The sequence below is a fragment of the Argiope bruennichi genome, chromosome 10, assembly GCF_947563725.1.
Source record: "Argiope bruennichi chromosome 10, qqArgBrue1.1, whole genome shotgun sequence".
NCBI classification, from domain to species: Eukaryota; Metazoa; Arthropoda; class Arachnida; order Araneae; family Araneidae; genus Argiope; species Argiope bruennichi.
The window spans coordinates 21,784,513-21,798,787 of record NC_079160.1 but is presented as its reverse complement, the minus strand read 5'-3'; the positions used below and the strand labels follow the sequence as shown (position 1 = coordinate 21,798,787).

At 28.7% G+C, this 14,275-nt stretch overlaps 1 protein-coding gene across 1 annotated transcript in view; it reads left to right on the top strand.

Annotated features, from left to right (window-relative positions):
- LOC129988576 (diuretic hormone class 2-like) overlaps positions 1–13,231 on the top strand; it is a 30,295-nt gene extending 17,064 nt beyond the window's left edge. Inside the window, exons 2-4 of the mRNA XM_056096826.1 lie at positions 9,989–10,105; positions 10,986–11,087; positions 12,888–13,231. Of these exons, the coding sequence (XP_055952801.1) occupies positions 10,005–10,105; positions 10,986–11,087; positions 12,888–13,026 (342 nt within the window). The 5' untranslated portion in view covers positions 9,989–10,004 and the 3' untranslated portion in view covers positions 13,027–13,231. The remainder of the gene's footprint in view (positions 1–9,988; positions 10,106–10,985; positions 11,088–12,887) is intronic.
- Positions 13,232–14,275: the final 1,044 nt, after the last annotated feature.

Genomic DNA, 14,275 nt, shown 5'->3' with positions numbered 1-14,275 from the left:
GAGCTTGTGGTTCGCAGTCCAGTAACATGACCATGATACAAAAGAAATTGCTCGTGCAGCGTAGTTGTTAACTGGCTTATAAGCTATTCACTACATGTCCTTACATAAAAATATAGATTTTTATCACATTTCGAAAGAAATATGTTCACAGAAAGATTATACGATGCCCTTATTAGTTGACTGTGATAAAAAAAAGCCATGTTTACATAGATATATGTCTTATGCGTGTTATAATTCACGTCGAATGATATTATTAAGAGCAACTTAATTATTAGCCTTTTTTTTATTTGTAAATTTTCTCTCGTTACTCAGGAAAATATTAATTTTTTTCATCATCGCGTTTATTTATTACAATGTTGTCATTCCATAGAGTAAAAAATATTACTAGAATTACTGAACAAACATAACTAGCTTGGGTTAATTTATTCAAAATAATGCTTTTCTGAAATGTAACAATGTACATCTGTGCTGATTTTTGCTTTCTAACTACAGATTCTTATGCCGGGTTTACACTCGGCCAGTTATAAGACGACCAGAGGACAATGCATGTTGAGAAAGGGGCTAATTTATGTTTGCCACAATTTCATAAGATAGATTCAGACATTCCATGCTTGGCTATAAATTGCCGTTTTGGCGTCCCTGAATTTTTCTTTTCCACAGCGTATCGTATTAAAATGATGGATATTTAAACAAAGAAACATGATAAATAAATAAATAAAAAGATCAAAATAACTAAATTTAGAAAACTACAGAAAAGAAAGGAAAATAAAATGAAAAAAAAAAAAAAAAACCTAGCATTAGAAAGAACAAAGAGGAAAAAAAAATGTCTGAATTAATCTATGATAAGTGGTCAATTTTTCGCGCCAAATTCTACAAACGCATGCGCAGTAAGAAAAAAATACAATACAGCGGCATGTTGTTGTCCCGCCGGGACAATTACTTGCCATCAACGCAACATCATTTTTCAGCCTCTCTACGCATGCGCTGCCTACTGGCCGAGTGTAAACCCGGCATTACTTTTGCTTCGGCCTAGCTGTACTTGTTAATGAATGCATATTCATATTAATAGTTTTAAAAATACAATAACATTCTATAAAAGCTAGTTTTTTTAATATAGAATTTAAGATATATTCATTATTATAAAGATGTTTAATTTGCTCATAAGAATCTTATGCTATAGTATACTAGAAAGTTGATACTATGTTTCTACTTTATTCAAATGTGAATTTCTTTTCAATTATAGAAAATAATTAATTTTCATAGTTAATTTTTTCTTGCTCATAATTCTTTATTTATTTTTGCAAACATTATAGCAGAGTATCAATACTCGAATCAATGGATTTATTGTTCATAACATGAATAAATTCTATAAAAAGAACACTCTTGGAATATTTTTTAATATTTTTTAAAAAACAGTAGATTTCGAAGAAGGAAAAAATACGATCCGTCCAAGGCGGAAAGTGAATAATTTAGTTCATTTAGCAAATTTAATTAAGTCTTAGGCATTCCAAAAATGCTGTACAAGCGAATGAGTGGAAGAAGGCCACTCATCGATTTTTTTTTTAATCCCAACTTATTGAAGTTTTGTATTATCAATGTTTAATGAAGAACTGCGGCTAGTGAATTCATTTTATGGAATGAATATTCCTATTTTTCTGTTTCTAGGATTGAATATTAATTAAAAGGATAATCTCAAAATTAAATTTTTAATAAATAATAAGTCATACACTGCATTTTTATTAACAGCAAATATTCGATTTCTGGCATTAGTTTTTAGACGCATAATAAAGAAATTTAGCAATTAATATTTGCATTCTATTGAGATATCTTGGATGAACATTTCATGCTTAATATTTTTTTTAAATATACACTGTTGAAAGCGCATAAAATTCTTTTCAAATAAACAAAATTTTCTTTGGAATTAAATATGTAGCAATTTCTAGATTTTACATTTTTGTTTCAAAGAAAGGATTCTTTAAAAGATAAAAACATCTAACATAAATTCAATTATTTGCTAAGAAATTTCTTGAGCTTTAAAAATGTTTACTTGCTAAATAAAATTCGATACTTCTAATTTTACATTTCCCAATTCGAGACATACACCAATGAAATCATTATTGGGGGTTACTTTCTGAAACCTCGGATGATTTTAAATTTAAGTATAAGGCCATCAAAAAAGGTGGTACCAATTCTGTAGCTTCAGATGAAAAACTGTGAGCTCTCAAGTAAATTTCACATTGTATTGGTTATCAATTTGTATTATAAAGTATTTGTCTATTGCTATTGTAAGAAATAAGAACAGAATAAGGGTAATTTAATAATATGTTTCCATTAAAAAAAGAGTAATTTCTTAATGAGAATATTTCCTCTCTTTGATTTTATGGAATGGATAAATTAATGAAAAACCAATACAAACTTCAGTTTGATCATTTGAAAGATTTAATCGAATAGAATTTCAGATTATCATTACGATTAGAACTTAGGTTTCAGGACACAAGATATTGTTGTAGGATATTAATCAAATCCAAGAAATAAATAAAACATAAATAAAAATGAGGCAATGAGATAATTATTTATTTATAAAAAAATTAAAAGCAAGAATGGTTTAAGAAGTAGAGCAAGAATTTTGCTGTTGCTTTCATTATTTTCTCCTCTCAAACTGATTCAAAAAGCAACAGCATTGGGTATATTCGGATAACCATATTCTATGTATATTAATACGTATAGCATAGGAAATGTATAGCATATGTATAGTAATCTATATATAGTGTAGGAAACAAAAATTCTTCTGAAGGTAAATTTTTCAAAACTTAACTCTTTTTTAGTAATTTTCTGTCTCTACTATTCATGGAAATAAAAACTGAAAAATTTGAAGAAAAAAATAAAAAAGGAAAGAAGGAAATAAATTAAGCCTTTTAGTATGAAAAATATATGACTCTAAAACTAGATGAATACTTCTTCTCAACTTCATTCATCTGGAATCGTGCTTAGGTCAAATGTTGATACAAGACAAATAATAAAGGCTTTCAGAATTCTAGATGAAATTCTACAAATTCCCAATAAAAAAATATTAATTCACCGACCTTGATCTTTTGAATGTCCTTTAGAAAGAGAAGAACACTGTGAAGCTTCAAAAATGCACTACACAATAGATTCCGAAACATGTAAAACGCATTAAAAATGGAATTCTTTTTGCTATTTTTGCTTTCTTTTGTACTGTTATGTTAACTTTTTATGTAACTGTCAATATCGTAATTATAAGAAACCAACAATATATTCATTTCATTAGAAATTTACATTATGCCATATTGTTAAATAAACTATTATAAAATTTGTACTGTTGTTGATACTGCTATAAACATTAGCCTTAACAATATAAAATCTATTTATTTTACTTTTTGAGTGAATATTTTGCAAATAATCTTTGAAATTTCTTACAAAAATTCTAAATCTTGCCAAATAATTCCATGGAACTTCATCACGCTTCGGTTCTCTTTTTCTTTTTTATACAAACTGTTGACAAGCACGGAAAGATTTGTCAACTCTGACCTCGTAAGATCCATTCGCTACAAAAGAACCATTCGGCGTAAATGGGAAAATATGGTTCGTAAGTCACATTATACCAAGCCAAGATAGGAAGAGTCTATTACCCTGAGACGGGGAAGTTTCCAGATAAAAATTTTAGATAGTCATTTCCCTGGGATGGGAACAGATGATGGATGTGGTGCAAGAAGTGGAATGAATCTTCCTTTTGCCTTTTTTATCGAAAATGGCGTGTTCGGGAAATAGTGGGTAAAGCTGAAAAAATAGCTCTCAGAAAAGATTGCTTACAAATAAGGCCATTACATAAATGTCGGTTTGTGTACTAAAGGGTAATCCTTATTTTCACAATTTTTTTAAGAGTCAACGTCTACCTAACTTCGCCATTTTGATAGTTAAATTTTTGCATTTCCCAAGAAATGTAGACTATATCATCTAGTTTTTGTTAATTATGATAACTCTTTTAATACTTAAGAATTAATTTCCATTTCTTACCTTTAAAATTTTATTTCATACTTTTTTAACTGTTCAGCATAAAAGCTAAAAAAAAAAAAAAAAAAGCTGAATTTATTTTATTCTAGATATTTTTCTTTTCTTTTAAAACAGCTTTAGAATTCAGAGAGGTTACCAAAAAAATGTATTTTTAGGCAGTAAAATTAATTGCTATTATTTCTTAAAGTGGGAAATTATACACTTTTCTTGAAATAAATGGCCCATTTTATTACAGACGAACTGTTCCGACTAAACCAAAGAATGCAAATAAGTTTAATTCTTCTTGAAGAATTTTTCTCAATAAACTTTTCTTCCATGCTTATGTTCATTACAAGGAATTCTTTTACATTTCAGAAAAAAAAAAAAAAAAAGATTCGCTTATTTATGAGAGCGCGTGTTTAAGAGAAATGCAAAACTTTGCTTTCTAATTAAGTTTTTAAAAGCTTTCTAGAAGTACTCTTCAACCCAAAATTTCAAAAATGCCAAGATGTTTTACTTCTGCTCTTCAGCAGTAAATAATATTTATTGATATAAGGCTTTCATACTTTCTCTTCCAAAAGTTGTATGGATCCAAACGATTTTTTTAAATGAAGACTTTGGTATTCTGAACTAATTTAGTAAGTCAAAAGCATATTAGAAAGGGTATTTTACTGTATAATTGTTTTCCCAAATATGAATTTTATTACATTTAGCATTCTTTTTAAAATTAAGATTTCTAATAATTTATATTTTCTAAAAGAATAAATTCAACAAAAAAATATCTATTAATTACTTGTCTTTTCTAGAGTAAAACATGTCAGCTAAACGTCATACATGTCTGCGTTAAAAAAAATAGCTTTATTTGTAGTTCTTTGTTTAGAAATATAGGAACATAATGTACGAATTTATTCGACCAAAATTTGCTTCTGAACTTATCGTTGGAAAGCATAAATCTACATTAGCGAATTGGTAAGTAATCTCTATAAATAAAAATAAAAGGATTTTTTTTCTTTTTTTCATATTTTACTTAGTATTCCTTAAGAAATATGGAAAATATGATTCCTTTAGCATGTTGCTAGAATAAAAACTCATATTATTGTTATTCACAGCTTAATTAGCTTGCATAAAATAAATAAAACATAAAAAGCACAAATAAATAAATAACATAAAATACATAACATAAAACATAAAAATAATATAAATTATATTCAAGGACGTAATTATTTATTGATGTTAATAAATAAATCACTTATAATGACTTGGTTAATTCACAAAGCATCGTGAATATATCTCTTGAAAAACCATAATTTAAAGAGTATAAATTTAGCAAATAAATGTTTTGGAACTGCGTATGCAACTTACATGATATAATAAACAAATTGATTGCATTAGTAGTATAATAATTTTTAAATAAATAGCGAAATCATTTACAAAAAAAATATTAAAACATTTGGAAATCGAGCTTGCCTCTAGATACACTTAACTTTCATTTCTTAGTTAAAAATTAAATTTTATAAAAGTAAACCCTAAACTAAAAAGCTGCTTTCAAACTAAGCTGTATTCTTTTTAAAGCTAGCGTGTTGCTTCAAATAAAACAACGTTATTTTTAGGAAACAAAGCATTTCAAAGACTTTTTCTAACGCTTATGGCATTTTCTATTTTTAAACTTATTTATATGGAATTAGGAGCATTCGTCTAAGATAAAGTTGGAAATAAATAAATATTAATTATTTTTCTTTAGATACAGAATTTCAATACCATAAATTTAAAAAAAAACGATTAACAGACAAGATAATCACAAAATTCAAAGACTTATATCGAAAGAATTTGTTTTAAGATCTGAAAATATATATGCATATCAAATTTGAACCAAATCCTCCAAAGGATTGATTGATTGTCGATCTGCTCTTTCTAACACATGCGATCGCGATAAATGCAAAACACAGCGACCTAGATAAATGAAATTTTGTATATGATCTTCAGACTAACAGCGATGTTGCGTTAAATTATGATTTCAATTTGTGGGGGGTAAAAAGGAATCCATAATGCATACTCAATTTTCTACTCTACAATATGATACACAAAATATTCGTCTAAGGAGCTCTGAAAATAAAAATCTGAGCACTTGTAGTATTATAAAAAGAGGGCCTGATAACATATTTATTACTGAATATGCGAGAAAATTTTATGTAGATAACTCATATTTTCTCACAATCTCAAACAAATATAAATTATCATTTTACTATCAAAACTTTTATTAAAACAAACCTGTAACTGTTGTGTCATTTCCTCACTGATATATTTCCATCTGCTTCTTTGGAAATATCTGAAAAATCCCCATTTCTTTCAAACAATCTGCACGGAGAAGCAGTTACATTTTTTTCGAATGCTGTAAAGCGTTTTTTCAGGTATATGCTAACATTAAAAAGGAACGTGATGTTTTTGTGGAATGACGTACAAAAACTATTGCTTACTTAAAGAAAGCGAATGCCAAAGAAAGGTATTCTATCGACAGTCGAGGACTGCGTTTGCATCATTTAAAATATCTAAAAGTAGTTCTGACGAAGAAAATGGAATTTATTTACTTGTATATTGATATAAAGTAACTTCTTTCAAAAATGTACTCCATAAAAATCATATTAATGTTTACGATACGATTACTAGTTGGAAATGTTGATAATGGATATAGGTACTATCATTTCTAATTTTAGCTTTATAATACTCTAATGCTAAAATATATTTATATTTATTCCTTGACATTTAAGTTTCATATTCGTAAAAAAGCAATGTAAGATCGATCACTTTTTTTAATATGTTGATATTCGTAAAAACACAATGTAAGATTAACCCTTTTCTTTAATTTGTTGATATTCGTAAAAAAACAATGTTAGATTGATTCTTTTTTTTAATTTGTTGATATTCGTAAAAAACAATGTAAGATTGGTCCATTTTTTTAATTTGTTGATATTCGTAAAAAATAAACAATGTAAGGTTGATCCTTTTTTTTTTTAATTTGTTGATATTCGTAAAAAAAAATGTAAGATTGGTCCTTTTTATTATTTGTTGATGTTTGCAAAAAAACAATGTAAGATCGAACCTTTTTTTTAATTTACAACTTTTATTATGTGATAAAAGTTGCAGTTATTGCATTTGAAATCAGTTGTTGACGAGTTGATCAGTTGATCAGTTTCTCAACATCAAACTTACGAGACAGTTCGGGTCGGAAATGGATAGTCAAATTTCTATGCATGCATCTTTATTGTACACACAGAGAAATTTCCTTTCTTTTTCTTTGTATATGTGTGCACTTAGAGGTTCTATTCATAAATCGATTGATAATAAAATACAAAATCTGAAGTTATTAATAATGTATAACTTGTTTTATGGTATTGAAATTTTATTTTACGACAAGGATTATTGGCGATTTTGAACTTGGTTTATCTGCTAGATTTTTGTTTAATTTCAAACGCATTTGGATAGTGAGAATTTCTTTTAATCTATTGGGACAGTGGGATTTGCCTTAACTTTCCGAAATTTCACGTAACACTAGTGCGAGAACATATGAGTTTTTAGATAAAAAGGTCGCCAGTTTCAAGAAAGAGATGATTTTTTTTTATTAGAGATCATGAGCACTGTCTATCTGCTGGCATCTAGATTTAATTTCAAATCTATTTGCAAAATGAGATTTTCTATCTAGTCTATTAGATTTAGATTCACGTTTCAAGATTTCACGCATCTATATGAACATGTTAAATCTGCCGTCAGGATCAAATGACCTTACGTTGATGCAAAAAACTCTACTGAAAACCTTGTTAAAGCATCGACCCCTCACCTTATCAAAGATTCAAAATCGAAATATTCGTCCCCAGTGGCCCTGTGTAGCCCCAAACAGCATACTAATCAAACAAAAACAAGCACCCAGTTTTTAATAGCAAGCAAATATATTTCCCAACTTATCATTGTATTCTGGTCATTAACAGGTTTCCCTTTTTTAATATTTAATACAATCAAACAAAACTACGTAGAGCGTCCTCTATTTAAATAAGTTCCTCTTCTGAAATAGTATCTCTATCAACCTAATTATTTCTTTATCGGACAGCTTGGACTGACCACAAACCACCACGAAGATAACATGGTAGTCGAAAATAAATATTTAAGTAGATCTCACGACAATCTTAATTGGAGATCTTATTTCTGGCACTGAAAAAGCGTTGCTTAAGTGACAGATATTTCTAGAACCTTTGCGTGTCGTATAAATTAAACTAAATGAAGACATAGTGCTTTTTCTGAAAACTGGGCGTATGAGAGTCGTGTAAAAGTCTTCTTCGGGAAACATTAATAAGCAGAATTTTTCTTTTATTGATTCTGATATCATGTTTTCATAGCTTTTTGAAACTGGAACCAGTATTTATTGCATCGCGTGATTTTATTTAATTACTTTCATCCAATTCATTCTGTCATTGTTTATTTTAATATTGATATTGCAGCAATTTTTCAGGGGGCGTGAAATATAAATAATAAATACTTTCCGAAAATTACACATTTTATTTGTGTCTTTACAATGTATTTTATGATGTAATGCCACATTTGTTAATGAGCAATGACTGTAATGATATTTCTTGTTGAAAATCGAACTTAATGTAGTTAAAAAAACAAACAGAATTTTGTGATTTTTCATTTTTTATAATATATTGATGAGAAATATCAATCCTATATCATTCGATAAGTATTGTTTCCCAACCAAAATTTAAGACTCTTCAAATTTTTTACAGTAGGAAAATCAATTAAAGTTTTCAAAATATTAATATTATTTCAACTTTTTAAATATTTTCAACATAAATATATTATTTTAAAAATTTTCAGAATAATATTTTACTTACAGTGCATATTATTTTTTTAATGTAGTATTATATTTCTTTTTTTTTTCATTTAAACTTTTAAAGGTTTTAAAACGTTTACCTATAAGATCAATTTTATCTCCTTTCTTTCTCTTGCATTTTATTCTTAACGCATTATAGAAATAGAAAAATGTAAGCATTACGTGTAAAATGCGTCTTATATTTCAGATTTTCCCAAGAAAGCTTTAAAAATTAATTTCAGAAAATCGATATTTCCATTAATGTATTCGAATATTAAAAAAAAAAAAAAAGTTTAAACAGAATCAAATCCGACATCCGTGATAATAACTACAATTATAATAGATTCCTGTTGACCCATTTAAAAAGAAAAAACTTCTTTTATTTCATTTAGAAATGAATCCATTAACTTTAACCCTTTAAAGGGCTATTTTTTCTAGTCATATTATGTTAAAATATTTTTAGGCTTGAAATTAGAATAAGAAAAGGGATTCATTTAGCTTATTAGATAAGTTTAATTTGATTAATTAATTAATTTTTTTAATTAATAATTAAGTAACAAATCAAGACACATCATTTTGTCCGAGATAAAGAACTGAAACATCTAAGTTTCTGACTTACTAAAAAAATTTGTCAGAAACTTATGCCAACCTACATAATTTCATACAAAGATTGATACATTTGGTGGGAAGCATACTTCCCACGACCCTAGAAAGGGTTAAAACGAGACTATTAGATGAATTTTGAGTGAAACATTTACCTTATTTGTTTATTTATTTATTAATTATTTTGTTACTCGTTCCAGAAAAAATTTTAAAAAATAAAGATTATTGCATTTTTTGTAAATCAAAGGAGTTGAACCTACTTTGATCAATGATACACAAGTACCAAATCAAAGCAAATAGAAAATAAAGCTTTCGAAAAATATTGGAATAATTCATATCTACTGTTACCAGATGCATTAATAAAAGTAAATTTTTAAGATACTGCTCTTTTATAGACATCTTTTTTTTTATTTGGCATGCCCTTGTGTACTAAATTTCTTTTCATCAAAAAAAAAAATGATGTAAAAATTCTTCTTAAATTTATAACTTTAAATGCAGCTTTTTTTTCTTTTTCAGAAATAGTTTGTGCAAGATGTTGAGCCATTTATGCGCCATCGCTTTGTTTTTATGCATAGTTGCCACCAGCATTGACTCTTCTCTCTCTTTCCCATCCAACCCTACGATGAGCATCAGGTGAGTCTGAGTGTTTACCTAACCCTAAAGATATTGTCACGTAGATTCTCTAGTGCTGAACTCAATGACCCACACAAGAAGTAGAGCTAAATCAATTTATTAACTCAACTCAGAACTGAGAATACAGTAACTGACAAATCTTCTGCTTTTATACTAGCAGAGAAAGTTCCAGAATACTCTCCTGGAGACAGTAAGTCCAGAACACTTGTCTGGTAAGCTAAAGAAATGTCCAGTGTCTTCTGGAACATGAAATAAAGGAAAACATAAAATCGAGGAATTAAGTATTTACATATTTATATATACTATTAATCGCATTGTCTCTAGCGGGATTCGAACTCCTGATTAGGAGACCAGTGCCATGACCATTCGGCCATGGAGATTCGACTGTCTTTCTTCAATGCTGCAATATTGTACGATACTCCCAGGATGTTCTTCGGTATTCAAAGTACCGGCCAATATAATGAAGGTATATCAATGTTGTTGAGCATTTGGTACTAATAAGGAGCATATTTCTCGTTGGTTTTAACATGATTGAATGACCTGGGCGTCCTGGGTTCGAGTCCCGGTTTGGGCATGGTTATTCTTCCGTTGTTCTAGCTGTGAGTTGTGTGAACGTGCCCTCCTGTAAAAAGGGGTTGTGCAAGCGAATGAGTGATGCGTGAGTCGCAAAGTCGTACTCTTGGTCCTAGTTGGTGCTACTAAAAAAACAAGAGACGCTCCCCCACTGGCTTAAAATCGCTGTCTTCGTAACAGCGGGCTTATCCATGGAAAGTGCCATAAGAAACAACAACAACATGATTGAATATTTAGTGCCATCTTTGTTTGTTGGTTTTTTTTTATACAATTCATAATAATGGCAATATGTTGTTCCTTATTTCAGATCGAAAAGATCAATAGACAATGAAAGTCAAGAAGAAATTGTTCGAATCCTGATGAGACTTGCACAAACTGTTTCTGCTCTTGACTCAGATGCCATGATGCAGTAAGTTCAGTCGTCAAAGTATTTTCATTTCCTGTAAAACAATAGTCCAGTATTTTAGCAGATAACAGAAGTATTAGAATTCTTTACAAGTAAACTAAACACAGTCTTTATCCTTGACCAAGAGTTTTACAGTGTGTAATCATAGACATGTTTTATAGTTAAATAAATATGTGGCACACTCAGTTTGAAAGACATAAATATTTTTTTGACTGATTAAGAATTTTGAGAAAAAATTATTTGCATGAAAAATTACAAGCACTCACACTTGAGATGAAGTTGTACCGTAGAAGAAGCATTGGAGCATTAAAACACTTCTTGCTCTTCAGGACACACATATGTACAGTTTTCTTCCCTTTTATGTTTCCCCCCCCAAGAATAATGAGTAATAGCGCGCACTCCTAACTCTATACTAAAGTCCCACCCCCAATAATAAATTAATTCGCTGATGCCATACACATCTTTATAACTCTACCTGTTCGCATAAATAGTTCTCATATTTTCCCTAGTCACTTTTGGCGACCTCGGAGTTCCTCGGAGATATTGGTTATATTTAATTCCAGTTATTAAATCATCTACTGTAGATATAACATCACTTCCATGATTCTGCCTAATTACCAGACATTAAAGGCGTGTTATTTTAATTATCTTACGTATATTCTCTTCGTCGTGTACATGAACCTTTCATCTGAAGACCAATCCCATGGCATAATAACTCTATTAAAGACATAAATGTGTAGTTAATCAAACCTCTAAATTTCGAGTTGATGTAATTTATTTTTTTATTCGTCTTTTAAACTACACATATACTTAAATGGATGCTTCTTCTTAAACATCCAACAATGGAAGCAAATCACGTGATTAAATATTTGGTAAAACAATGGAAAAGGATTGAATTAAAGGTCAACAATGCAAACCATTGATAATGAAACAAAAATATATATTTTAAAAAATGCCTAAATTTGTAAAAAATTTGTAATTATTAAAAAGGACTTTTTTTTAAATTTTAGAACAGTGTAAAATTTATTTTATTTATATACAACAATATTTTCTGAAGTTATTACAATAAAAAGCTCCAAAGCTCAACTTAATTTTTAATTAATTAAAATTCTAACTAAGATTTCGAAATCGCTCCGAGATGCATATTCCCATCCTGAAGATATTTATGTGCCAGATTTGGTACTATAGGCACCAATGCACACACACCAAGTACCAATGCACACACACATTCATCTGTATTATTAGAAGAGAGAGTAGTAAAGTAGTATTTGAAATGCTACTTTTTTGGTAAAAGATTCAGACGATGAATTTTTAAAATGATTTTTTATTGTCATCGTAAAATTACGAAAAATGCTTCATTTTTCGATACACTTTTAAAATTATTTGTTAGGCTCATAATCGGACAGTGATACAGACCGAATAGGAAAAGGGGGGGGGAAGAAGAGGGCTGTTGGAACATATTCGAAATTAATGTAACTTCAGAAAGGAATTTAGTTGGGATTAAGAACACAGATAAGATATTACATTAACTACTAACTACAGATCTATTTTAAGAACACAGATAAATCGGAATTATTACATAAATTACAGCATTGATGATTATTACAAATACAAAAATAATAATGGATATATTGTAAAACTGACTATATAAAAACTACAAACATTTTTTTTTTTTTTTTTTTTTTTTGCTTTTTAAGAAAGAAATATAAATATGATTTCATGCCTCTTCGATTCTCTGTTTCTCCCCTTGTGTTTCACATTACAAAAATTTCTCAATGCATCTCTTTTATTTTCAAATATCAGCAGCGACAAACGAGGCATCGATCTTGGCTTGTCAAGAGGATTTTCTGGTAGCCAAGCCGCCAAACATCTGATGGGACTGGCTGCCGCCAACTTCGCCAATGGACCTGGACGCAGGCGCCGCGATGCCGACAGTCAGTAAGAAACACCGACCATATCAGCTTTCAGATGCTCTATGTAAATAATCCCTTTCAAGCCCTTCTGTTGTTAGAGTGGAAGAAGTAATGCGTTCTTAGTTCGATTATGGAACCTTCTTATTAAAATTTGATTTTTTGTATGTACTCATGTAATTATACTTTTTTTTGAATTGTTTAATTTTTCTTAAAATAAAATGTTTCATTTCCTTATATCTGATGTCGTTTATTTCTGCTTATAAATCTTATTATGATGCACTAAAATTTCCAGTGTGAATGTGAAATTAATAATTTTACTTAATTTTTTTTGGCAAGAAAAAATAAAATATGAATAACATTTATGAAATGTATTTGATTCTGAAAAAGAGCAATTTTTTCTTTTAATGTAAAGGAGACTGCTGTGTCTTGGATGAATTTTATATTATACGGCAAAAAGCTAAAAATTTAATTTTTAATTACATATATACTATAGATATATTCTATCTATAGTATATATGAATATATGTAATATAGCTGCCTTTGGTGACCAACTAATTCATAGGAAATATTGCTTGTGTTTATTTTCTTTTAAATCTCTTGTGTATAAATTGATGTTTAAGATTCCTTATGAAAAAATAATTTAAATATCAGGTACAATAATTCTTACTCCTGGTCTATTCATTGTATATATAAGGTATCACAAGGTGTCCCAAAAAAAAGTGGAAAAAGCATTTATATCCTTAATTACTACAATTAAAGCTATACTTTTGGTTGCGAATTTCCATTAAATAATGTTCCAAACGTGTGAAAATATTTTCTTCGGGAGTTGAGAATAAAAAGTTTCAAAAATTAAATTTTTATATAGCCCCCATGGAAAAAAATCTTTGAGCAAAAAAAAAAAAAAAAAAAAAAATGTTTTTCTTATAAGAATATGTGTAAGATGATTTTCTTATAAGAATATATGTAAAATGATTTTCTTATAAGAATGTATGCTTCGTTTTTATCATTACCATTATTTATCATTTTTATAACACCATCCTCTCCGTGGAAGTAAGAATCCGATAATTTGTAATCATTAAACCGTTATCTAAATACATTTTCGAAAAAGTTATGAAAATTTGGAAAACGACGTTGGCATTCATTTACAGTTAACCAAGCATTACGATTATAATAATATAATAAAACATAAGTCGTCAATCTTTCAATCATTCATCGTTTCTGAAATATGCCTTTCTTTTCGAAAGTTAAATACAATTGCAAGCAAGGGATTTTTCTTTT